This window comes from Centropristis striata, chromosome 19 (assembly GCF_030273125.1).
Source record: "Centropristis striata isolate RG_2023a ecotype Rhode Island chromosome 19, C.striata_1.0, whole genome shotgun sequence".
Classification (NCBI taxonomy): Eukaryota; Metazoa; Chordata; class Actinopteri; order Perciformes; family Serranidae; genus Centropristis; species Centropristis striata.
The window spans coordinates 27,442,969-27,470,378 of record NC_081535.1 but is presented as its reverse complement, the minus strand read 5'-3'; the positions used below and the strand labels follow the sequence as shown (position 1 = coordinate 27,470,378).

General features: G+C 36.2%; 1 protein-coding gene across 1 annotated transcript in view; it reads right to left on the bottom strand.

The window, feature by feature from the left end:
- Positions 1 to 2,483: 2,483 nt before the first annotated feature.
- LOC131992442 (cingulin-like protein 1) overlaps positions 2,484 to 27,410 on the bottom strand; it is an 83,938-nt gene continuing 59,011 nt past the window's right edge. The window contains exons 7-23 of the mRNA XM_059358037.1: positions 23,648 to 24,154; positions 20,480 to 20,770; positions 18,513 to 18,608; positions 16,305 to 16,466; positions 16,112 to 16,213; positions 15,948 to 16,006; positions 14,174 to 14,321; positions 13,449 to 13,553; positions 13,093 to 13,245; positions 12,802 to 12,969; positions 12,038 to 12,211; positions 10,312 to 10,401; positions 10,144 to 10,227; positions 8,731 to 8,849; positions 7,927 to 8,035; positions 7,081 to 7,244; positions 2,484 to 5,785 (exon numbers count right to left, since the gene is read on the bottom strand). Of these exons, the coding sequence (XP_059214020.1) occupies positions 5,665 to 5,785; positions 7,081 to 7,244; positions 7,927 to 8,035; positions 8,731 to 8,849; positions 10,144 to 10,227; positions 10,312 to 10,401; positions 12,038 to 12,211; positions 12,802 to 12,969; positions 13,093 to 13,245; positions 13,449 to 13,553; positions 14,174 to 14,321; positions 15,948 to 16,006; positions 16,112 to 16,213; positions 16,305 to 16,466; positions 18,513 to 18,608; positions 20,480 to 20,770; positions 23,648 to 24,154 (2,652 nt within the window). The 3' untranslated portion in view covers positions 2,484 to 5,664. The remainder of the gene's footprint in view (positions 5,786 to 7,080; positions 7,245 to 7,926; positions 8,036 to 8,730; positions 8,850 to 10,143; positions 10,228 to 10,311; positions 10,402 to 12,037; positions 12,212 to 12,801; positions 12,970 to 13,092; positions 13,246 to 13,448; positions 13,554 to 14,173; positions 14,322 to 15,947; positions 16,007 to 16,111; positions 16,214 to 16,304; positions 16,467 to 18,512; positions 18,609 to 20,479; positions 20,771 to 23,647; positions 24,155 to 27,410) is intronic.

The following is a 27,410-nucleotide window of genomic DNA, read 5'->3' as shown; positions in this document are numbered from 1 at the left end:
GATTACTTTAAATTGTGCTAACATGATTTTGCTTTAATCAAGATCAACCTGTAATCAAGTGTGCTTTTTTATAATAGTGCTGATAGCATTAACATTGCTAACAATGGCAACAATGCTAACAGAACTTAGATTGGTAACCATATATACACTGTAAATAATCACTGTGAAATCTACAGTGATTTCCTGTGTTATTCACAGTTCATCACTGTTTTATTTTTACAGTATAGTGCTGTATAATTTACAATAAAGATTGGTCCTTGTGACAAAATTACATTATTAAAACATTACTGTAGAAAAAAAATAGTAGACAGTATGAAAAGTAAAGTAGACTACTGTATTTTTCCATTATCATAATTTTGATCAGAATCAGTCCTATACAAATGCTGTTTAAATAATTAATAATTAAATATAATTATATAAGAATTGAAATCAATTATAAAACAGTAAATGTATTAATATTCTATCTTAATCTTTAGTGTATAGTGTAATTACTTGCAATTACAAGTTATTTCTATAAAAAGTGAATTAATTTATTGTCAAAATAACAGCATTGTTTACTGTGCCATATTGCCATATACAGTACCATTCAAAATCACAATGTTTAACTGTTTTTTATTCTTACAGTAAACAAATCAGTACTGCAAACACAACAAAAAAATCAGTTTAATTGTTTTTTTATTTTACAGTAAAGAAACCAGTACTGTAAATAAAACTAAAATCAGTGTTTGTTTACCGTATAAAAAACAGTACTGTAAATAAAAATACAATAGTTCTACTATTAATAATAATTACAGTAAGTTTTTTGTTAATTGCTGCCAATAAGATACTATAAAAATCACAGTAAATTCTTTACAGTGTATACACACCCCAGGTTAACACTGTTAGTTCTGTTAGCATTGTTGCCATTGTTAGCATGGCTATTGGCATTAGCCGCCATGGGACCAAAAATTGGACAAAAAGAAAAAGTCATACCATAGCATGTCAATTTTTGTTAAAAATTGTCTAATTTTAAAATGCCCAAAAATGACTTTGTTATAGTCTCTTGATACATATTACAGCATTGTTTGTCCATAAATGACAGAGAAACACCATGTTATGGGATGTCCAAAAATTAGACAAAAAAAGTCATGCTATTTCAATTTTAGTCAAAAATGGTGAAATTTAAAATGCTAAAAATTACTTTATTATAGTCAGTTGATACATATTAGTTGTATACTTTGTCAATAAATGACAGAAAAATGGCATATGTCCAAAAAATGAATAAAACTTTTTGGTTTTGAAATTGTTAACTGAACATGTATAATTTAAAGAGTATCTTTGTAGAGTCAGTTGTTTGCATTATAGCCAACTCATTTATTATAGATGATGATCTGTTGACCTCTCAGTAAATGTATGCGGGCATTGGGAGCTCTGACAGGTATCCAAAGATAACTTAATATTATAATAACTCTGGAATCTGTTTTGTTTGTCACTCTATATGTGTGGACACAGCGACCGTGACAAATTAAAGGCATTTATTTGGGTTTTATTGTGAATGCCATGTTCACAACTTTCCCTGTTTCTTTCAGAGTCAGATGCTGGGAATCCCCAGTCCTGTGTTTACTCTGGTTGTGATGAGAAACATGGATACTGTGATGGTTACAGTTGAGTCACAAAATAAGCTTTTATTTTCATTTAAAAATAATTTAACTGCTGGACCACACTGGGGGTTTTCGTCACAGATATTGTATCACAAGTTGTTTGTATCCACTGCTAACAAGGTTTCTGATTGTTCTTCTATGAGCTTTGGAGCTCCTCAGGGCTCAATCCTTGGACCCATGTTACTCTCGCTCTACTGTACGTGCTCCTTTTCAGGTTTTGGCTGTTTGGGGTCATTGCTATGCAGATGATATCCAACTTCATGTATAATGTGTGTAAAACCATATAAGCTATGGAATCTTGCTATGTCACATCACTGCATGTGACATAGGAATGGACACCAGATTTGAACCACTTATTTACTGATCTCACACTAAAAACTGACGGGGTTGTCTTATTTTACAGGTTTTGGCAAGAACTGAAAAGGTAAGCTTTGTGGGGAAAAAAATCCAAAATTAAGGCAAAATAGCAGATCAGTAACATTTTTAAAAAATATATAAGTGTTTGTAACAAAGATTACTTTCTTCAAAAAACACACACAGAATTCACAGTGGAGAAGAATTTATTTGTGTTTTGTACTAAGAAACTTCTCACCAAAAAAGGACAAATGTGAAAAATAAATACCCGAGTATAGAAGAACCAGTAGAATGTGAAGTGTAGTTACAAAAATAAGTCAATGGAATCTATTTATTTTTTTACATATCTGTAGACACCGTCACTTTTTGTTATGATAATGATAAACCAAAAAAAAAAGGAAAAATATTCCCAACAGCTGAAATATGAAACTCTTTCATGTGATTTATCGTCCTGTTTCCAAAAAAAGCAAAATATACCAACAAATGTAAACATAACTGAGAATCCAAACTGTATCTGAATTTTAGCTTCTTGCGTTTATGACAGACGTCCAACAGGGCTGGGTTCAATTTACACAATCAGATATGATGATAACCTTTTTTTTTTTTTGTCAATATTTGAGGATACATTTTTTAACTGATGATTTGAACTTTACAACCCAACCTTGTTTGGTTCTGTCTGTGCGCTTTGTTTTCTTCCAAACATTTCCTCATAAAAGAGCATACAGAACATTTAACAGATGGTACAGAAAACCACATAGAATACAAACTGTGTTTCTAACACAATAATCTTTTTTTTTTTTCCTCTTTCACGCTTTGCATTAACACACATCTCAGATCAAACATTTATTCTACTTCTGAGAGCTAAAACGTCTCATTTTCAGTAAATATTATTTTAGTTTTTGGTTAATTTGGATAAAAATATAGATGCAGATTAATGCATGTGTGAATGAGACTCTCTTTTCTTTTTTTCTCTTTGCTGACACTAAAAAAATGTATCCCTTAAATCTCATCCATGAACAGATACTGTATGTGGGAGGCCCAGTAAGGTACATCGATACAGCAGCAAACCCCCTAAAATACCTAAACCTACACTTTAAAATCATACATTTCATTCTCTAAAATTATTTTTTGCCCCGCAAACAATTACAAATACAGAAAATGCAATAATCTTCAAATCATAAAAACAACAAACACAAAAAATATAAATAATCTCTTAATTATTTCTGTGTGAATCAACAACAGCTAGAGTCACATCCATAGATCCCTTCTCCTCCTTCTGCAGTTGTATGTGATTACTGTGTAATATGTCAACAACCAGCGTGGAATATGTTCAAATACTGCAGATTAATATGTTACACATGTTAAACCAAACCAAGCTTCTAACATGGAAAACCCCTCTTTATAAAAGAACTGTCAGCAAACTCCACCAAATAAAATGAAACGCTGCAAAATCAGAGAAGTCTGTGAAATTCACAAGGAGCCAGTGTGTTTTAAACAGTAAGATTTTGGCAAAAATACGTGTTTTAGACGTAGTGACTGGATGATATTTTCTACTCATCATAAATCAACATGGTCTCACAGGAATCCGTGAAATAGCCACGGATTTGCTTAACTCAAAATCCGTGGAATAGCCACGGAAACACTCAAATTTCCGTGAAACTGACATGGATTTCGCTACAATGCAAGTTAATGACATATCCCGTGGCTATTCCAACATACAAAGTGATTATGTACATTCACTGAGTGAATATTTAGAAAATAAATCATATATTTCTCGCTAGAAATGTGATCAAAATCCATTTTCATTCAGAAACTAAGTCAAAATATTGATATTTTTTCACTAAAAATGAGAGAACTGTCCGCCATGTTTTTAGTTCTGACCGCCGGAACCTTGAAAGTCTAGTGACTTGGAACAAACCAATAGGAAAAAATGTCCATGGAATAGCCACGGGATATGACTGTCATTAACTTGCATTGTAGCAAAATCCGTGTCAGTTTCACGGAAATTTGAGTTATTCTGTGGCTATTCCACGGATTTTGAGTTAAGCGAATCGTTGGCTATTTCACGGATTCCTGTGAGACCAGGTTCTCATAAATATAGGGGAGACCAGGTACAGTTGTAACAATGAAACCATCCATTTTTTAATTCTGTGATATAGTTGGAGAAATTGAAAGCATTGCCATTTGTTGTAGAAAAAAAGAGGTACTTTACACCACAAGTTAAGAGCCCTAACATAAAAATAGAGTTACTTAACCCTCTGGGGTCTATGATCGTGCTGTCCTGATCAGATCATGTGACGTTTAACAAAAAAACATTTAACCTTGACAATCCTAAGTCATGTAAAACCAAAGATATTATAGTTTTAATTTGATAGTACAGAAATATTTGAGCGTTAGTGTAGCTCTCTGTGTAATTTTGCACATAGTTTGTTTTGAAGAGTTGCCGCTAACAAGGAGTAAAAAAAAATGCCTATAAATATACGTGTTTTTATTGGACTTTTTTGTATATAGTTTTATTATACTTAAATTTTACGTTTTTATATGTTCATATTTGCATCCTATGTTTATATTTCCAAGTTCCAAAACAGTTCATTGAGCAAATTTGTGGTTTTTATTGTTGTAAATAGTATAATTTTTCAACTTGGATTTCATGATTTTTGTGTATTTTTGGGCTCAATACGTTGATAAAGTTGGTTAAAGTGAAAAAATTATTGTCAGATTAGATAGGTGAAGAAAAAATGGATACCAAATATGGGTATAGTAAACTTTTTTTTTATGGTACATGAAGGGCAAAATCAAAAGTATTCAAAAACGGCCAAAATAGGCTCAGACCCCAGAGGGTTAAAGGTGCTGAGACAACCATACCCGGTCTCCCCTACTCAACTTTTGGATTCTTGTTCACCGTGGAAGCAAGAAAAGTATTCCTTTAAAAGTGTCCATTCAGACTTAATGGAGAAAATTGACACTTCGGAATGTATTTCCGGTTGTTTAAAGCTCATTTTAAAAGCAACTAGACACAAAAAACGCACCTTTATCAAAACCTCATGTCACTCTTGTTCCCTTTATATTTGTTAGCAAGCTCCTGCACATTTATTTCCTTTGGCACACAAGCAGACCATGATTCTATTTAATATTCTATGTAATAGAAAAGAAGAAAAGGCGATGTTTAAGATGTCAAAAGAGGCATTTGACTTCATTGTTAGAAGGTGGATTGATGTGTCTGCCACACTGACAGTAAATCTTAATCAATCTCTCTACAATGCTCAATGGGATCTTATCATGTAAATGATTTACTGTTGTAATTCCTAACAGTCACCAGGAGAGGGCGATGGCAACTATGTCATTTGATACAAATTTTAGAGAAGACAATTCAACATATATGGAGATGATATTTCAAGACAAATTTATAATTGTATCTCTTTTTTGTTTCTAGAATTAATGTCACACTACATAGTTATTTCCAGGATACTTTCTAGGAGGTTATTAGGACAATGTTGATGTTGAACATTTAACATAAACAACAGTGGTAAAGGTAAAGATCCTGGTGGACTTTTGGGTTTGGAAGAATGGATTTAGTGTTGTACAACTTTCAGATTACTGTAATAAAATGGTGGCTGTCATTGTAAAGATGTAGCCTGTTGTAATGGCAGGATGTGTGGAGTGTGAGGATTTAGACTTTGGTGACAGTGGTTGTTTCATCCTGGGCCGTCTGATCGTCGTCTTCATCGTCGACACTCAGGTCCAACCTCAGGTTATCCAGAGTCTGACGGATGGTCAGAGTCTCCTTACGCCTGTCAGAGAGACACAGCGGGTTATTTTGTGCAATCAAAATAATATATTGCTTCAGTCAAAGAAAAGTTTGGAATGTCCATTGGTACATATTAGAGCAAAAATGGCCAGAAATTATAGGAAAGCACCATATTATGGGATGTCAAAAAATGACCCCCTCACAAAAAAGTCATGTTGTTTTTTGTCAAAAATCGTCAAATTTTAAAATCCCTAAAAACAGTTTAAATGGGTCAATTATAGTTTGCTGATACACGTAGTAGTATAGTTTGCCAAAAAATAGCTAAATGTATGTCGATTTTTTTCAAAAATTGTTAAATTTTAAAATTGAAAATACTGTAAATGGCCCAATTATACTCTGTTGATCCATTAAGTAGTATAGTTTGTCCAAAAATAGCAAAAAAACACCATATTATGGGATGTCCAAAAATTAAAAAAAATAGTCATACTATAATATGTCAATAATTCTCAACCTTTAAAAACCCTAAAAATCATTCTTAATTATAGTCTGTTGACGCATATTAGTTGTATATTTTGTACATTAATGACAGAAAAACACCAAATTATGGGATGACCAAAAATGCCATAAAATGCTAAAAATGACTTTATTATAGTCTGTTGATACATATTAGAACATCGTTTGTCTAGAAATTACATATTATGGGATGTAAAAAAATCGGACAAAATTGGACAAAAAAAAAGTCATACAAAAGATTAGTGTCTGACTGTTCATGGGCCATTTTCTTTATTTTCTGAGCCCACTAGATGGCGCTCTCTGTTCAACAAAGAGCTAAAAGTACATTCAACTATTGCTTGAACCTTTTTCTTTAAACCTAGATTGCCATCTAGTGGGCTCAGAAAATAAAAGATAATGCTTATGAAGCTTCATTGGGACATCTCTAGTGATCGCAACACTGATTTTGATGCATTGTATCGAACACTGCAGAGCTCCATAATGCAGCAGTAATAACTATAGTGGAAACCAGGAAAATAGCATTATTTGCCCCATAGGACAAATATTAGAACATGACTCAGTCTGGGAAATTGTAAAAAGTCGGGGCTCTGATTGATACCCTGATATAATACAATGCAAGATTTTATGCTGTAATGGCCATGGGATCAACAGAGGTGGAGGACTTATATATTCAGTGGAAAAACAAGGCCAGAGTTGGTAAAATGTAATTGAAACATTAAAAATTTAAAAGCCAAAAAAGTCTCAAGTGAGGCAAAGATTAAAGTTATTACTGATCTGTCCATTAAAATGAATATGTTGGTGTGTGTGTGTGTGTGTGTGATTTACTTTGTCAGCATGTGTTGGTCGAGCAGCTGCCTCTGCAGCCGGCCGCTGGTCTCCCTCTCCTCGGCCAGCTCTCTCTGGGTGTGGCGGTACTGCGTATCCCTCCTGCTCGCCTCCTCCTCCGCCTCGTTCAGCTGCCGCTTCAGAGAGCGGATCCTCTGGGTCATCTGGAGGACCAATCACAGAGCAACGCTTAGTTCAGACAGACAGGACTGGACACATTTTTCGACTGGTGATTGTTGCTGCTTATTGCCATCAGTGTAATAATAAAGTCGAAACATTTTAAAAAGACAATGCTGAAAAAGTCAAAGAGAACTGTGTCCAAAAGTGGAGAGAGAGAGAGAGAGAGAGTGAGTGTGTGTGTGTGTGTGTGTGTGTGTGTGTGTGTGTGTTAGGGTTGTCAAAAGTATCGATACTCAAAAAAGTATCGAAACTAAAACGTTGTTTCCGGATACAGCACTCATTTTCAAAAGTATCAATCCAACAACTTATTAAGCAGCTAAACCATACAACCTCAAAATATTGTTGTAATTGTTATTGTTTATTGTATTTCTTTATTTTTTGCACTACCTCAGACCTGAAGCTTGTTATCATAGTTGCAGTTTCTTTTTGCACAACTGTTTTTTATTATAAATATTTAACCTGTGGTTCTGTTCATTTTTACATGTTGCATTTTTCTTGTTAATAAAAATATTTCTGTTAAATTTTAGGGTCTTTGTTTTTATCCTGGTGGTATCGAAAATGGTATCGAATATCGAATATTTTCCTGAGTATCGGTATCGAGTTGAAAATTTTTGTATTGTGACAACCCTAGTGTGTGCGTGCGTGTGTGTAAGAGAGAGAGTTTACCAGTTCTTTCTGCTCATTAGCTATCCTGTGTTCCTCCTCCATCTGATCGCTCAGCTCGTTGATCCTCCTCTCCAGTTTATTGATGGTGTTTGTGAGAACAGCCTTGTTCCTGCACACAACACAAACACATCAGCAAAAACATACCATACCTGTTTGTCTGCAGGTTTGAGATAGTAGTGATGTGCCAATGAAGCTTCATGAACCATTTTCTTTATTTTCTGAGCCCAGTAGATGGCGCTCTCTGTTCAACAAAGAGCTGAAAGTACATTCAATTACCATAGCTTGAGCCTTTTTCTTTAAATCAAGGGCGCCATCTGGTGGACTCATAAGATAAAGACAATGGTTCATGAAGCTTCATTGGCACACCACTATCAGATAGTTCACTGTAAAAGCAGCCATTCTGAATCTATGTAGCAGTTTTTTCCAAACTTCCTCAGGGTGAGTAAATCCATCACACTCTATAATGTGCAACATTGTGCACAGGTGTGCTTTCTGGTAATGTAGTTAAGAAGACTGATGTTCACTGAGATGAATAAAGTGTGATGTGCCAACAAAACCTCATTTTCTTAATTCTCTGAGCCCACTAGATGGCACTTTCTTAAACCAAGAGCACCATCTAGTGGTCTCAGAAAATAAAGAAATGGTTAATGAGGCTTTATTGGCACATCACTACTCCCAACTAAATTAAATCAGAACTGTTGTAATTTCTTGGTGTGGACCAAACTACATGTGTGAAAGTTACCTGAATACAAACACACACAAACACAAATCTGATACACTGCAAGTCGCTGTCACGTGACTGACCTCTCCTCGGTCCTCAGATTGTTCTCCAGGTCTTTGACTCTGGCCTCAGCTCTGGAGATGACATCCTCCTGAACTCTGGAGCTCTGAAGCTCCTCCACCTCCAAACGCAGCTCACGCAGCTACAGAGCCACAGAGAGATTTTATTAGAGGATAGCTATGAGGCACTTTGCTCGATTTACTCTGCTGTTGATTATACACATGCTTCAAGTTCATTAGCACAGCACACTGAGTATATGTCAGCGAGTAAGTAACAAGAATTAACAGGACAGATATTTCAATGATGTGTTTCCATTACACAGTTGTCCACTAGAGGGCGCTGACAAGTACATTTTTACATTAATAATAATATTCATCTAATTTAAGGACCCTTAAAAAATGTTGTGTTGTGCTAAAATAAAATACTGGGTAATTAGAATATCAGTATCTCATTATATCACGTGTGGAAGCCCCTCTCTACCAGTGATAAAATAAAATAAAATAAAATACAATTTTAAAAAAATGAAATGAAATGAAATAAAATGAATAAGATTAAAACTTAAGTCATTATAATGTGAAACTTTCTCACAATATGTACTTCATATCTTAAAATAATGTAAAAAATAATTCATCAAAATAATGAATTCGTATTTTTTTTTTAATGATGACAAACATTCTTAAAATAATAACTTTTAAACAAATGACTTATAAAGTATCTCGAAATGGAAAAATATTAAGTAAAAAAACCTTTCTCAAAATAATCATTTTCTTACTTATGTGGACTTAATATCTTAAAAATATAGAAAATGTAGTATATAAAAAATAATGACTTAATGTATAATAAAATGAGGAATCCTCTCAAAAGATATTAAATCAATCAATAAATGAATCAATTAATTACAGTATCTATTTTGTCATATACATATCAGAGATAAGGTAGTTTATTGTGAAAGAGGCTTTAAGTGTGTTAACTTTAGAATAAAAGAGGAAGTGCACACACACACACACACACACACACACACACACTGGTTTTCATACTTCTTGGGGACTGAGTTTTAATGATCACTTGTGGGGACCACCCTTTCTAGAGGTTGTAGAGAGCTGAATTTTTTTTGTAAACTTGCCATAGCTTAGTTAGCCTATACACGCCTTCAAACCTCTGAAATGATGAAGTGGTTTTTTTAATCAGGTTTTATGGGGACATCCGAAAAAAACAGTAAACGTGTTTTCAGGGTACATTATGTACATGAATTAGCATATTTCACACAGATTATTTGGTGACTAATAAACTTTTACATAAAACAATGAAAATTAGATACTTTTCTAAGAAGCCAATTCTATAATAATGGCATTTGCAAAAAGAGTAAAACTTCAATTCAAACCTTCACCAGCAATCACAAACACACACACACACACACACACACACACACACAGTACCTGTCTCTCCATGCTGGTCCTCTCAATCTCCAGCTGGTCGTTCAGATCTTTCTCCTGGATCAGTTTCTGCTGCAGTTGCTCAGTCTGTCAGCAAACACACACACGTCTTAATCACCAGCCACATCAAATTTTCAGTGCGCTCACTTCCTGTTTCCAGAGTGTGTTTACCTGTTCCAGAGCTCTCTTGTGTTTGGCGGCCCATCTCTGCTCGCTGTCATGCAGCTCCTCCACTTCGCTCTCCAGGTCGATCAGCTTCTCCTGGAAGAAGAAGAGTTAAAAAAGAATAAGTCATCATCCAAACAAAGTCAACTTTTCACGCAGCGTCTGATCTGAGGTCAGCTGTCTGTTGTCTCATCAGCAGAACACATCCAGGTTATTTAGAAACTGCACAGATTAAGTATCTTCAGAAATAGCGACATGATGAATATTTGGGATTATGGAATTAGCACGCTGATTGCTAAACAGGATTTGCATAATTAATACTTCATTAACCCCAAATTCTGATGGTTTGCATGACTGATTAATTCAAGTGGACATCTCTGTTTGAATCATGGGGTCATGTACAAAAACACACTGCGGATACTGTTTGATCTGCAGCTGCAAATAGGAAGAGTTCACCTCACAGAGGAAGCATTCAGGGGAAAAAGTGCTTTTTTTTCTTCTTCTATAATTATTACATTTTGTCTCTTTTTGTGTTTATGCTGCTTATATAGTTTCTGAGATTTTTTTAATATTCTATATTTTCTTGTGGTCAACAAATACAGTCTCTCAAACCAACAATAAATGTATCTAACAAAGGTGAGTCTGAATCTAAGCCTGATTTATCTTGTTCTTCTCTGCCATAGAGCTACATTATTGAACTATAAAACATATTCATGAGCCACACTTACACTTACAAACACACCTTTACAAATACATCATTCTGCTGCTGTAAATACTCACTTAAGCACAAAATGTGTATGAATCCGATGCTGAAAATAGTCCCCAACAAATGCACAAGTTCATCCTGTTTTTAATAATTTTTTGCGAAAAATTACTGTGCCTTCATATCTACATACACTGTAAAAAAAAACCCTGTTTTATTTACGGTAAAAAAAACAGCAGCTGTGGTTGCCAGAACTTTACTGTAATAAATATTTTAGAACTTTTTTAACATTACGGTAAAAAGATATTGGCACTGTTGATTTCACGTTTAAGATTGCCATTTTATTCCATATTTTACCGTATAAATACAGTTATTACATCAAAAGAAACGCTGTTCTACCATATAATTGACAAGAAAAGTACTCCGTAAATGGTTATGGTTTTATTAAATATTACAGTATTTTTTTTTAGATATGGTGTTTAGTACATTTAACAGTGAGAAAAAGTATTTTTTATAAAAGATAAATATAAAAATTACAGTGATGCTTGTATATGTGTTTCATTGTTACTGAAATTAACCCATTTATCATTTTACAGTTTTTTACTGTCATGGTTTAGCAGTTTTTCACCGTAAAATCTACAAACATGTTTGACAGTGTAGGGAGCTGTTGGGAGTTTTTTCTAGAAGAAGAAGTAGAGAGCCACCCTTGAGAGAAAATATGTCTTCAGGAATTGGATTATTAATTAATTGGGCAACTTGTAATTGTTCTTTCATGTCGAATCGGAAACAGCTGATCAGTCATGGGTTAAATGTTCGATACGTAACAACTTATTCACAAGTGTTTCCATCTCCCGTTTAGCACATTAACTATTTTTCAAAAAAGACAAAAACCACCTCAAGTGAGCATAAAAACTTTTTTGCACATTTTTTAAAGTTTCATCGAATTTTGGTGTTTTCATCAAGCTTTTCTCACCAGAATCTTCAAAATGCACAGAGAAATTTGTTGATGGAAACTAATGATCCCAGTACCTGAGCCTGTTTGACTTGTTTGGCCAGGTCTTCTTTGGCCTGGTTGGTGCTCTGCAGCTCCATGTGGAGGTCGTCCACGGTCCTCTCTGCCTGCTTACACTGCAGCTGTATCCTCTCCCTCAGCTGGATCTCCTCCTCCAGTGTCCGCTCCTTATCAATCAGTTTACCAGAGACCTGCACAGAAAAACACACAGACACAGATCCAGAGGCTGCATTCAGACCAAAGGTGCACTCAACTACAGCAATAAAAAACCTGACATGCCTCTGGAGTCCATGAAAGCAGCTGCACATTACTTCTTCATGACGTGAAGACATAAAACTGAAGCAACATTGAGCCTTGCCATCAGCTTCCCTCTAAAGTTCTGGCTTGAAACTCCATACTAGATTTCTTTTTGATGATATTCAGCCAAGTAAAACCAGAGATCAAATATATTTAGTATAAAATATTGAACAAGATATTATCCTCATTTTACCTGTTATATGCTATATATCCAACCTGTATTCATATTTGCAATATTTAAAATGATGTTTTGAAACATCATTTTCAAGATCAGATTTTATGTTTCCTTAGTTTCTTTTGGGTTCAAAATTTTGATCAAGTAAGTCAAAGTTAAAAATTAATTATCAAGACATATAGGTGATGTTGGGCTGAAATAAATGATACCAACATGGCATCGTAAAGATTTTTAACATATTTTTTAACACACATAATAGCCGAAGATTTCAGAGTGTTAACAGGCTAACATTTAGAGTAGTATTGGTACCTCTCCCTGCAGTCTGCTGACGATGCCCTGCAGTCTCTGCACCTCCTGCTCCTTCTCCAGCAGAGTCTCCTCCAGCTCCTCCACCCTCTGCTGGCCGTCCTCACGCAGCTTCTGGTGCAGGTTCACCTCAGCTGCAGCCTGCGTGGACACCTGCAGGGCCTCGGCCAGCTGCAAACACACAGGAACATACATTTGTAAGTACATACACTGACATCACTGGCAGAGAGAGATGTTTAGTTGGAGCACAGTCTCCTCTCTCTGAACCTTCACTTCACTTCTTCGTCTCTGTACCTCTGTCTCCAGCCTCATGATGGTCTCGTTGAGTTCAGATGTCCTCTTGTCTCTGCTGTCTTTGTGGATCTCCAGCTCCTCCAGCTGTCTCTCTGCATGCCACAACTTCTCAGACAGATTCTGTGCATGCTGCGTCTGCTTCTCCAGGTTCTCCTGAACACAACACACACACATACAGTTCAGAGCTCTGATCTTCATAGAGCACCGGTAATAAAGAGTTTTCCAAAGCTGATAATTAATCAGATGCCTTTTTTTTTTCTTTATCTATGGGTTATTCGTGAATTTGATATATTTGTTTGTTGATGAACGAAAATATGGGAGATGAGTTTTTTTAAATTTCAGTTGCTGCATTGTACCTCAGCATCCTGGATTTTGTTTTTGAGGGACTGCTGGAGAAAATTGAAGGCGTACTCCTGAGTGTTGGCCTCCACCATCTGGTCCCGGGCCACCTTCACCTCAATCTGCACAGCACATAAAATAAAAATTACATCATGCAAAGTCCTAGAGAACTACAGTAGCATTCCATCCATCCATCCATTCATCCATCCATCCATCCATCCATCCATCCATCCATCCATCCATCCATCCATCCATCCATCCATCCATCCATCCATCCATCCATCCAACTTTCCATCCATCCAACTTTCCATCTATCCATCCATCCATCCATCCAACTTTCCATCCATCCATCCATCCATCCATCCATCCATCCATCCATCCATCATCCATCCATCCATCCATCCAACCATCCATCCATCCAACTTTCCATCCATCCATCCATCCATCCAACTTTCCATCCATCCATCCATCCAACCATCCATCCATCCAACTTTCCATCCATCCATCCATCCATCCATCCATCCATCCATCCATCCATCCATCCATCCATCCATCCATCCAACCATCCAACCATCCATCCATCCAACTTTCCATCCATCCATCCATCCATCCATCCAACTTTCCATCCATCCATCCATCCAACCATCCATCCATCCAACTTTCCTTCCATCCATCCATCCATCCATCCATGCATCCATCCATGCATCCATCCATCTTAAAGCAACACTCCATCAGTACACACCTCCATGTCTCTGTATCTCTCGCCCATGGCCTGGTGCTCTCTGTCCATCTCTATCATCTGCTCTCTCATCCTCTTCATCTCATTGGTCAGCTGAGTGTTGGTCCTCAGCAGGTCCTCGTTGTTCACCAGCAGGCCGCGCATCTCAAACCTTCACAGGGACACAGTTATCAGAACACAATGCATCAAACTCAAGGTTTACACTCCAAGCCAAGCAGAGGAAGGATATAAGTTTAAGGTTATGTTTACACACTTTAATATTTAAAAAAAAAACACATCAATTTTCATGCATCTTTTTAGCGCCTGTCTCTTTAAGCCTCGTCTGTGCTGACTGACCCATGTCTCCAGCACTGCAGCCGCAGAATGACTGTAACAGCACTATAGAAGCACTTTAATAGTTGTCCAATTTTAAAATGGTAAAAATTGGTCAATTATACTCTGATGATACGTACATATTAGAGCGTGATATGGCCAGAAATGAAAAAAACACCAAATCATGGGATGTCCAGAAATGACCCCCTCAAAAAAAGTCATACTATAGTATGTCGATTTTTGTCAAAACTGTTAAATTTAAAAATGCCAATAAATTCTAAAAATGGCTAATATAGTCCGTTGATACATATTAGAACATAGTTTGTCCATAAATGACAGAAAAACACCAAATTATGGGATGGCCAAAAATTGGCCCAAAAATAAAAGTCATACTAATAGTTGTGACCTCTGACCACTTCTGTAAGGTTCTAATGTCAGAGTGTCTGAATACAGGCTGTGTACATTTGCAAGGACTGAGCATTAAGGGTTCGTGAACATTTCCACTGACACTATTTCAAAACCTTTACATGACTTTTCAAGAACCCATAATTTAATTTCAAAGAGGATGCAAGTCAAAAAAAACAATTCAACAAAAAAGACAGATAGGCTTAAGTGCAGACTGATGTTTAAAAAAAAAGCTTTCTTTTCTTTCAAGATTTTAAAACTGCTGCACGTCAGCATGTTCTAGTACAGTGGTTCTCAAATGGGGGTACTTTTACCCCTGGGGGTACGTGAAGGCACTGCAGGGGGTACGTGAGATTTAAAAATATACATTTAAAAAGTAGCATCCATGCAAAAATCCTTTGAAAATATTTATTTAAGAAATATTTTAGGAAAATATAAGTATAAGTTCATAACATTAATTTTATATTCAGTAGCTATTCAATTTCCTGATCCTAAAAACCAAGAGTGTCCCCCATACCAGGATGGTTCGACCCGCATCACCTGTCAATCACTTGAAAACTCAAAGATGGAGTCGTGGTTGAAGCGTAGCAGTTATAGTTTTAAATGGTTATATGCTCACTGATTTTACTACATTAGTTTGAATCACTACATTTTAGTCATGAGAAATATTTGCAATAAATTTACTCATGGATTATTAACATTTAAAATATTTTTTATTTTCAAATGTTTGAATTTTGTATGTGTTTATCAGTTCCAAAGTTTAATAAATCAGACACTGATGGCACAGTGCTCTGTTTTTAGTTTTTCCAAACAAAATGCTTTACCCTGGTTAGGGGGTACTTGGCTGAAAAAATATTTCACAGGGGGAACATCACTGACAAAAGGTTGAGAACCACTGTTCTAGTAGAATCCCAAAATACAAGTATAAACCAGAAAAATGAGCATCATAAGTCTCCTTTAAGTTTAAAGACATATTCATAAGAATGAGAAAATTAAACCAACGGGGAAGGAAAGCAGAGGAAAACAAGATAAAAGACAGAAAAATAACATAATGTCCGACCTTATCTGGTTCCTCTCCTTCTCCATCTCCACGCTCTCTGCCTCCAGGAACTGGTTACGCTGGAGAGATCACACACACCATGAAAATATTTTCGTACTTGTGCTACCACACTGCTTTCTTACAGCACATATGAATAAACCCAAAAATAATAAGGTGAGGCCTACCTTCTGGATAGTGTCCATCTGTCTGGTCAGCTCCTCTATGTAGTCTTTTTTATTGGGCGCCCCCAGAGTGTTAGAGCGCATGCTGTAGTGGGTGGGTGCCACCTGGAGCAACAAAAACAGATATTTAAATATGCTAAAACATAATATAGTGTGGAGGTGATGATAGAGCGTGTGTGTGTGTGGGTAAACGTACAGTATGGTTGACGACCTCGTTCCTCCTCTTCACCAGAGTGTCGTAGGCGGAGAATCTGGGCCGGGGGGTGGTGAGGGTGGGAGTGGGCACCGGACTGGTGCTGCGGCTGTTGAAGCCGTACAGGTTCATCTCTGAGGTGGAAGGAGACAGTCCACCTGTGACCTGGAGACAAGGAGACAGGGGGACAGAGGAGGGTTAGTCCTCTGCTACACTCAGAACGCTGTCATCAAGCCCGAAAAGCTCGTGTGTGGATTACAGTTTTTTTTACAATCGCTATGACCCGACTTTTTAAAATGGTAAAAATGGGTCAATTATACTCTGATGATACGTACATATTAGAGCGTGATATGGCCAGAAATTACAGAAAAACACCATATTATGGGATGTCCAGAAATGACCCCCTCAAAAAAAGTCATGTCGATTTTTTTCAAAACTGTTAAAATTTAAAAATGCCTATAAATTCTTAAAATGGCTAATATAGTCCGTTGGTACATATTAGAACATAGTTTGTCCATAAATGACAGAAAAACACCATTATGGGATGTCCAAAAATTGTCCAAAAAATAAAAGAGGGGGTTAGTCCTCTGCTATAGTCAGAACATTGTCATCAACCCCGAAAAGCTCATGTGTGTGGATTACAGTTTTTTACAACCGCTATGACCCATTTGTCAGAACCTTAAAACTTTTTTTCAAAACTGTTAACGCACATCACACCTGAAACACACAATTCCCCAAACACTTAATTTCATGCTCAAAATCATGCAGTGTAACTAAACACAGACACACACTTCCAAAATACAATAATACACTAACACAGTTCACCAAATCTACCAATGAATACCTACCTGAATCACTTTGCATGTGTCAGATCTACTTTTTTTTCCCTTTTTCTTTTACAATCAACAGATTATTGTATTGATCATAAATGTAAATGAATGTTTGTGATGAGGTTCTTCATTTTTCATTTGTTGGGCATGAATTTTGTTCCTTTTTTTTGTACAACACTCAGTACAAAAAGTGAACGAGCCATGTCAGAGCAGCTTTATAGAATGTTTATGAAAGAAGAAGACAGTAAATGACAGGATTTGCAGTAAACAATTTACTGTGTTGCAAATGAAAATGACTTACAGTAGGGTAAAGAGGGGAAAACAATCAGCATTTAGCTGTATTGTCAAATACACAATACACAATACAAAAAGAAAAAGGAGCAGAAGCTGTGATCAATGTAATCTTCAATCCATTAGTTTTGAACATGAGGTTTTCTGTTTTGACAAACCTTGTGTGTAAAAGGAGTTAAAACTAATTTTTTTAAACGTGTAAAATGTGAGTATTTTGTGTCAAAAGAAGAAGAATTGTGTTAATTGTATCGTCCACACAGGCTGATGTTGTGGTAACTGTGTGAAGAGTTTTGAAAAAGCGTTAAAAGTATTGAACAACGGGTCATAGCGGTTGTAAAAAACTGTAAATCAGTGGTTCCCAACCTTTTTCTTGAGGGACCCACATTTTTACCACTGTAAACTTTGGCGCCCCCCCCTCTTTGGGGGCTAGCTCTCCGAGTTTTCGCCGCACAGTGATGTGACACATATCTTTATAATCAGCGTTATATATATATATATATATACACTACCGGTCAAAAGTTTTAGAACACCCCAATTTTTCCAGTTTTTTATTGAAATTCAAGCAGTTCAAGTCAAATGAACAGCTTGAAAGGGTACAAAGGTAAGTGGTGAACTGCCAGAGGTAAATAAAAAAAGGTAAGCTTAACCAAAACTGAAAAATAATGTACTTTTCAGAATTATACAAGTAGGCCTCTTTCAGGGAACAAGAAATGGGTTAACAACTTAACTCTATGGAGTCTTGGGCTATTTTGTCCATTTTTAAATTATTTTCATGTCTTTGTAAGTCATTTTGTGTCTTTTTGTAGTCATTTTGTGTCTTTTGGTGTCTTTTTTTTGTCATTTTGTGTCTTTTTTCAGTCCTTTAGTCCAACATAAAATGTGACTTTGAATCTTTTTTTTACTTTCAAAACACTATCATGCTCAATAAAGAATTTTAAATGTTGCAAATGTGCATTCATTTCAGAGTACACTGAGACATTAAACTGCATAATTTTCAAATAAATTCTGAAGTTGGTGTGTTCTAAAACTTTTGACCAGTAGTGTATATATATATTTAATATATATATATGGGTTTTTTCCCACTGCAAACCTTGAACTCGGACATCCGGTACATGGGGTTGTAGTCCATGGAGGCGGTGGTGGCGTAGGGACTGTTGAAGACCCTGGGTGGGCTGTCAACACCAAACTATAAACAACAACAAAGACAGGAGTTAGTTAATATCTCCAGTCAATAACAATCAAAGTGCAGGCTAAAGACAAATCTAATATCATTTGAATCCAATTCAACAACTTAAATTGTAATAACCAATAACATGTGAACACCTATTAATGTAATAATTTCCTTAATCTGTATAAACATTAAAATAAAATATGCTGACTGATGTTGTAGTAACATTTTTAGGAAATTATTACATTATTGGGTGCTGCAGTGAAGCTCTTTAACACAGATTATTACAAAAACACAAAATATGTTATTGCTGGTAGATAATAATTATAATGACGGCCATTTATTATTCAAATAGAATGATCATATAATTAATTTAAAAGAATAAAATGTGGCAAATTTATTGAGTAAGTGATGTTATTAACTTGTAGAACATGCATATGTATTACAGTAAATGTGTAATTTTTAAAATAATGTATTCTAGTTTAAACGTGTCATACTGAAATATTCCATTGAAGGTGCAAAAAGTTATTAGATTAGATTTGATGCAGGATATTATTATCATGGTATCATTTAGAGTTTCTCAGTCAAATCTTTTATTATTAGATGTCTTCAGAATTATGAGATGCAAAAACTGGGTTACAAGCCAGAAGAAGCTGAGAAACTCTGGTGTCATGAATTCATTTTGTGGTAAGAGTCATCAGGACGACCAATAAGAAACCTTAAATCTGTGTTTTGTCCAGGAGGTGGCGCTGTTCAATAACTGGAAAGAAAAAAGATGCATTATACTAAAACTGTTTGTTTCTAGAGGCATTTTTGCAACAGAATTTCTACACTAGAATAAGGGACTTTAAAAATATTTGCAGATTTTATGAATATTAGACTTTTTTTCAATAATAATAAGATGAAGATTTTTGCAGAGCATGGGAAATAAGGGAACTTACAGTTTTTCTCAATTGCTAAAACACTAATTCCTGTTGCTCAGTTGTCTAAACTCATTCCCCGAATCGAACATCCTTTTGACAAAACCATGAACTATCTTCATCTAGTAAAACACTATTTGCAGATCTCAGTCATTCCTTTTGCAAAACTCACAACACAATTCTCATGCAATAAGACACAGTTGTCACTGTGATGCACTTGTGTTACATAATGGTAACAACAAGTGAAAAAACATGAACACAACGATTCAAAATTGATCAAACTTGTTTCTCATGTCAAGACAACATTTGGGATAATGATCACCATTTCTGTAACCTATACTTGCCACCATACTCTCCATTCCTCAATGCGATAGAGGAGTTTTTCTTTTTTCTCTCTTCTCTTTTCTTTTTTCTTTCATTTGTAATTGTAAATTTCAGGATGATTTTTTTCACAGTACCTTTGTTTCACTGCAGAGTAAATGCTGAATCCACTGAGTTGTGCTATCTTTTTTATTTAATTTTTTACTTTTGAGATGCAAAATGCATGTGCTATACTTTACGTAACGTGACCAATAAGCACTTCTCCATGAGCTTCATGCCTTGCACACTGTGTTTTCAATTTTTTAGTGTAGTGTGTAATGACTGCTGAGCAGTTTTTCTATTTTGACCAATTAGTTCAAGATGTGACAACATTGTTTGGTTTTGAGAACCGGTAAAACTATTGAGGCGATGGGATGGTTTTGCTAAAAGAATCAGAGGTTTTGTGAATGTAGTGTGAGAAAAGAGTTTTGTGTTTAGAATTCTGAGAAAAGGACAAGAGGATTCGAAAAATGTCTTTTAGCAATTGAGAAAAACTGTAAAGCTGCAGTTTGTCCAGGAGATGGCACTGTTGAATAACTGCTTCTGTGTTTCTGGAATCACATATATGATCTAAACCACACAAACAGAGTCCACGGTCCGCTCACACACCCTGTCAGAAGTAGAGTCCCAGTCCCGCGAGGCCAGAGACTCCAGGGACCCCCTATAGTGGTTCAGCCCCAGCCGGTTGGTCTCCCATGGGGCCAACCTGGGGCCGTTCTCCCCCACTGTCCCGCCGCCTCCTGGACCATCTGCATCCCTGCCACTCAACCCGTTGGTCCTGTGCTCGTTGTTGAGGAACAGCTGATATTTGGGGTTCTGGCTGGTCGTCACAGCTCGCGGTGTGGTGGGCTCGTCCTCTGATGGGCTGTCCGGCTGCTTGTTGGGCTCAAACTCAGACTCCTGGAGGAGAAGGGCAGAATGTAGGGAAGGAGGGATGAAATAAATCTTGATAAAACCTACAAACACACACCAATTGACCAATGTATATGAACATACACTGCAAAAAAGGTGTCTAAAACAAGATAAAAACACTAAATCTGAGGCAAGATTTCTTAAATTAAGATTTTTAAATCTAGAAATAAGCATGTTGAACGCTTAAAATAAGAAATTAACTCTTAAAACAAGATAAATTAAAGCTGCAAGCAGCGATGAACTGGCAGAGTACACTGACAATTATTTGTTTCTAAAAAAAACTTTAGGTTTAGAAGTGTTCGATAATTTATCTTGTTTTAAGAGGTAATTTCAAATTTTAAGCGTACAACATGCTTATTTCTAGATTTAATAATATTAATTTAAGATATCTTGTCAAGTGAAATTATCTGTCCATGCAGCGAGATCATTTCTCTCAGATTTAGTGTTTTATCTTGTTTTTAGACACACCTTTTTTGCAGTTTACAAACTGAAGATGATGGTAGCACAGAGGGAAAAAAATTAAATAATATATATATAATAAATATCTTAATTCAAGAAATCTTGTCAAGTGAAATTATCCCATTATTAGTCCCTCAGATTTAGTGTTTCTATCTTGTTTTTAGACACACCTTTTTTGCAGTGTATAAAAAAAATCACTGAGAATGTGCTGGTAAAAAAAAAAAAGAAGATTAATATAAGGTAGAAAAGTTTAAGGTAAAGTTACATACGGACCAAAGAACTAAAGACTAAAGAAACTTAAGAGAAGCTATTTCCAAGAAAGTACTGGAAAAATATACACCTACCACTTAAAAAACATATAACCCATTTGGAAATAAATTGCACGATGTTGTAGTTTTATTGAATTTATTCCCAAATATTTATCTAAATGGGGTTTCTTTAAAGTTTTATTAAAGTTTTCTGGTCACTAGGGTACGGTGGCCTGGAAGTGCAAAACACTTTTACAAAATGTGAAACACTTTTACAAAGCTTGAGACAAATTTACATTTGAGAAAACAGTTTTACATATCATAAAAAAAATACATTAACGCAACACTTTTACAAACACTGAAAACAAATTTACAAGTGACAAAACACTTTTACAATTGACAAAACTTTTTACAAACTCTGAAAGCAAATTTTTTACTTTTTGTAAAAGCGTTTTGTCAATTGTAAATTTGTTTTCAGTGTTTTTAAAAGTGTTGTGTTAATGTTTTTGTTTTTTTAATGATATGTAAAACTGTTTTCTCGAATGTAAATTTGTCTCAAGCTTTGTAAAAGTGTTTCACATTTTGTAAAAGTGTTTTGCACTTCCAGGCCACCGTACTAGGGGGCAGAATAACTCCACAACAAGCTGGTTAACACAGTATTATCAGCTAGTAAAGTCATTCTGGCTAACACGATAGCAAACAGGTGCCTACTCCATCATCCAGCAGACAAAGAGCAGCACATACAGTGTGTGTTTGTGCAGTGAGCATGTTCCCCATGCCAGTCCAAAGACATGCAGGTTAGGTTTACTGTTGACTTGAATGGCTGTCTTTCTGTACCTGGGTTTGGTGTACCTCAGGGTTTATCCACCCCTCTCTCCCCTTAAATGGGATAAGCAGTTTTGATGGACTGATGGATGATTCTACCAAGAGATCCAAGTCATAGTAGTGTTTTTCTACACTTTACCGATTGTGCATTAACAGGGACACATACAGCCACATCGTCAAGTCTCAAACACCAGTTTAACCTCTTGAATTGATATTCTCAGATAATAAATACACTTATTTAAACCTCTAAAGTCCAGGAGATTTTGGTTCAAATTTGTCAACTTTTTTTCGCCACACAAACTTGGCTATCAGTCAGATTTTTCATTTTATTTTAATTAACAAAGTATAAAGCTGCCAGGAACTGAAAATACAAGCAAAAGACACAGGTTTCTATGGAAACGTACCATTTTTTTTAACCATTTATACACACAAAAACAGCAGAAATAATAATAAATAATAAAACTACAAAACAGTCTATTTGCATGTAAATTAAAAATAGTAATAGTTTTCATTGTAGAAAGACAATTCACCATTTAAAAATGGTCTAGAAATATAAATGGCACTGTGAAAACTCCTATGATTGATCTTTTAACTGGCTTTCTCAGCTTGTCTACATATCATATATAAATAAAGTTATTACTGTAAATAAAATTTGTATTTTAAATAAATAGATGGACTCCAGAGGGTTAAGACTTGAAACACTTAGTAGAGGACTTGGGCTTGGCTTGGATCTTAGAGTCCGACTTGGGACTTAAGAGTTGTCTATGACTTTCGTGTGACTTGACAAAACAATAGTTTTTGTTCCACTTCTGGACATACTCTAGATAATATGGCACAATAAAACATCCGACTTATGTTTCTCACCAAGAATATGATCAGACAGAAACTCAAGCAAACAATATGCAAAAGTGTCATTTGTCCCAATCACTGTAATTTCTCCCAATTACTGCAATCATGCAGTAAAAATCAACACAGTCACAGCATGAAGTTTGATATTATTTCACACCAAAAGACAAAAATGACAACTTGTGAAGCTCAGTTACAGGGAAAGAATCAAAGAGAAGGGATAGTTAAATATGGAAGTGAGGCCAGAGAGTTTGAAGCCGTTGTGATTAGTGCGATTGAAGAGGAGGACGTGCTTTAGGATCTCGTCCTGGTTTCATGCTTTCGAGCAATCAAGCGGATTGAGAACGGCGCTTTAATCATGCAAGGAGATGCTTTTAAAAAACCTGCGGTACCATGCTGCCATGCCGTCTTCATGCAGGGAAGCTGCAGAGCATTTCGTTTCATGCAAGGACATGGACGAAAATGTCGGCCGGTACTTTTTGCTTACCGATCCCATGCCGGAGTCAGCCACCGAGTCTCTACCAGAGTCTGTGGTTTGTGTTTTGCTCCTGGATTCTGAGTGAGTCTTCTCAGTGCTGCCTCCTACTGGACAATCAATTCTCGCACTGATCTTACTAGTATAGGTGCCTGTCTGAGCTGATTGAGCCACGTTCGGACTGGCAGGGGTCACAGTGATGCTGGGAAACGGGGCCTCATCTCGTCCTTCACTTGACTTGGACTTCGGAGACTCGGGAGCCACTGCCAAGCTGGGCTTTGTGACTTTTACTGTTCCAGATGAGGGGTCTTGTGGGGAACCTGAAGACGAGACTTGATCTGGACCAGAGAATCTACTGATCAGGTCTTTGACGCTGCCAGCTCGGCGCAGGTTTGAACTGCGGGACAGACCTGTAGCGGGTTTCTTATGACTGGTTTTCCAGGCCTGCTCTGCCTCGTCTTCATTGGTAGTCTGGTGAGGACTAACTGGTGATTGGGAGGAAGATGACTCGGGCGCATGCTAGAAGAGGTGAACACAATAACAGATCCCCAAAACACTGTTAGCAAGAGTCTGAGCAGCACATGGAGCAGGTTAGTTGGGTGATATACAGTGGCGGTTCTACACAGGGGCCTCCAGGGGCCACTACCCCTGTGAAGAACCCCTTGGCCCATGCTGTGGCCCCTGTGTCAAATTAATATTTAAATTATCAATTTATAACGATGAAGGACAGAACAATTTTTACCTATTTTTTGTTCAAACAATATCTCATTGTACACAACAGGAACCCAGCATGTGTACATCGTATAATAGTTTAATTGTGCAATAAAAACTTGTGTGTATATATATAAAAAAGATCATTCTGACTGTACTGCACTTTCAAAATAAAAAAAAGTAATTGTGCACAAAAATGAGAAATGTCAGTCGATCAAAAATAGTTGTTATTGTTGGTAAGTCTCATTGTTTCAATCAGTGTATTTGTATCTTCCAAATATACTTAAATCCGATTTTTAAATAAGCTAAAATAAAGGGTTTGAATGCTTAAATATAATCTTTGCTGTTTTTTTAAAGTGCCCCTCTGATTAAACACTGGCCCCTGCTTGGCCCCCACAGTAAAACTGGTCTAGAACCGCCACTGGTGATATAACAGACAATATAAACAGTTTGGCTTGAGACTTTGAAACTTTTGCCCAACAGAAACCACTCTGGGAGGGCAGACCTCCAAAACCGAACCAAAATCACAACCTCCTTGGCGAAGGTAACACCAGAATAATGGCACATTGAATGTCCTGTGATTTTCCACATATTTTTTCTTGAGTTACACATCAAAGTGTGTCAATGAACTGTGAAAGGGTCACAATTGAGTCCTATTATACAGGTCCTATTATAGTCTGCTGATACATATTTCTGTCCAAGTAAAATGATAAATGGGTTTTTTACAGTTTTGTTTTTAGAAAAATACATTACTCCACTGTAAAATACACTGTAATATGTATTTAATGTAATATATATATAAGCCACCACTGTGATTTGCATTTATCTTTTGTACGGTAAAGTTCTGTCAACCTGTTTTTTTACCGTAAAAACAACAGATTTGTTTTTTTTTACAGTGTATAGTTTACACTCACTATTAAACTAAACTCACTGAAAGAGGAACATTGTGTTACTTCCTATTATAAATGTTACGTCTTACTTCGATACCTACAAACATTAAGTAAATCTCCAATGAACACTACAATTCAAAGACATCAATCCATCACTTGGATTTCTAGCTTTGAATGATTCCTGGAAAGCAGCATGCTAATAAGGTGTTTTCTCTCTTTTCATCTGTCTCCTGTCTTTACTGTTGTTGTTGACTGTTGAAATGCATAATGACATGAAGCCCAGTGTGTGTGTGTGTGTGTGTGTGTGTGTGTGTGTGTGTGTGTGTGTGTGTGTGTGTGTGTATCCTGACATAAATCCCTCTTGAGGAAGTGCAACATCTGCTCACTCATTTGAAGGAAATCACTCCCCACCCCACCCCACACACACCACCCCACTTTTTTTTTTTTACAGAAATTAAAGGACAGATAAATATATAAACAGACAGACTCCAAAAAAAAAATCTTTACAAACTAAAAAAAAGAGTAAAATAACCAAAAAAGGTCAGTATTTGTATATTTTTTTCCCAAAAGTCCACTTGATTAAATCCAACTTTAATTAACATCATAACAAGGAGGCCGATGCCACTTAGAGAAATGAAGTGGCAAGAATCCAGGGGTTTAACTTTCGGGGCTCGAGGGTCCAAAGCATTGAGTGGCCTTAATCCAGGGTCTCGCCTGGCCGCCTCCCCCAGGGAAGATGAGCCAATGTCGGGGCCTGGGAGGCCTGAGAGGGCTGGGGTTTAGGATCGCTGTTAATCACCGCCGTATTAAAATGTTTACAGGCCGTGGTGGGATTAGCTCTGAGCTGATGATTTTTAATGTTATTATTTTTGCCCTGTGAGCTGAGCGCGCTCAGTTGGGACTCTCTGAGCCTGGTGGAATGAGGAGACAGGGACACACTCTTTTGGTGATGAAATGTGTGTGTTCCCTATGTACAGTACAAATATTGTTGAGTTTCTCAGTCACGAGAGATTTATAAAAATGATTAATTATTATGTCTATATACTCTAAATAAATGATTTAATATTTTGGGAATAATCCATGTATATATGTATACAACATGAGGAAAATGATAATGAGGCCTTTCAAAATAAAAGACTGGATGGAGCTATTAGAGAGCTATTTCATTGGTCTGCATTATAATTCACAGGTGATTCTATTATTTGGCTAATATGCACATATTAAAAAGCACATTTTCTCACAAATTCTATACACATGGACATTTGGAGGTTAGGCATTTAAGTCCTTAAAAATAAGACTTAAATAATGACTGATAGGTGGTTTATCAGTGCAAGCAACCCACACTGTATGAGTGCTTGCTGATCTGGCACCCTTGGGAGAACTGTAGGAACAACAAAGTTTAGCTAACTAAAGCTACTTGGTTAAGGTTTTGGAAAGATTGTGTTTATGGTACAAAGAAACAAAGGCTATCACTGCAGCTAGAATTATTCTTCGCCACTGGAAGAGTCAGACTCGACCAGAATTTGCTGACTGGATTAAGCTGATGACAGACAATGCCTCATATGAATTGTTGATAGCAAAGTTGAATGATAACAAAGGGAAATTTAACCAGGTCTGGGGTCATTTTCTGAATTATATAAGAGGGGAATAGGTGCCTACAACAATAAAGGGGAGGACGACTTATGTGTGTGTGTGTGTGTGTGTGTGTATGTATATAAGTATATGTATATATGCGTGTATGTATGTATGTATGTGTATATATATTATTATATACTAACTTTGCGAACATAGTGTTTAGTGTTGGGAAATGTGCTGCGATGTTTATGGGCTGGGATTTGTGTATGTATGTGTATTTGCATGTATATGCATTTTTTGTTTTTATCTTATGTATTTTTGTTTAATATGGTCGATTTGTTTGTGTGGAAGTTTGATGTATTTTGTATGAGGCTTGACCTATAAGAAATTAAATAAAAACGTAAATAACAAGGAAACAAAGGAGGATTTTTGGCGGGAGACGAAAGGGTGAGAACTCCTAACTTGTCCTTATAAATAATAGAACAGCCTGTATGAAAGCATGTCTGCTCTTAAGGACTGTCATTTTTAATGTCCACCAAACTTTAAGGCCCAATGAATCCGAATTTATGCTCCTTAATTTTTAAGAAATGGAGAAACCA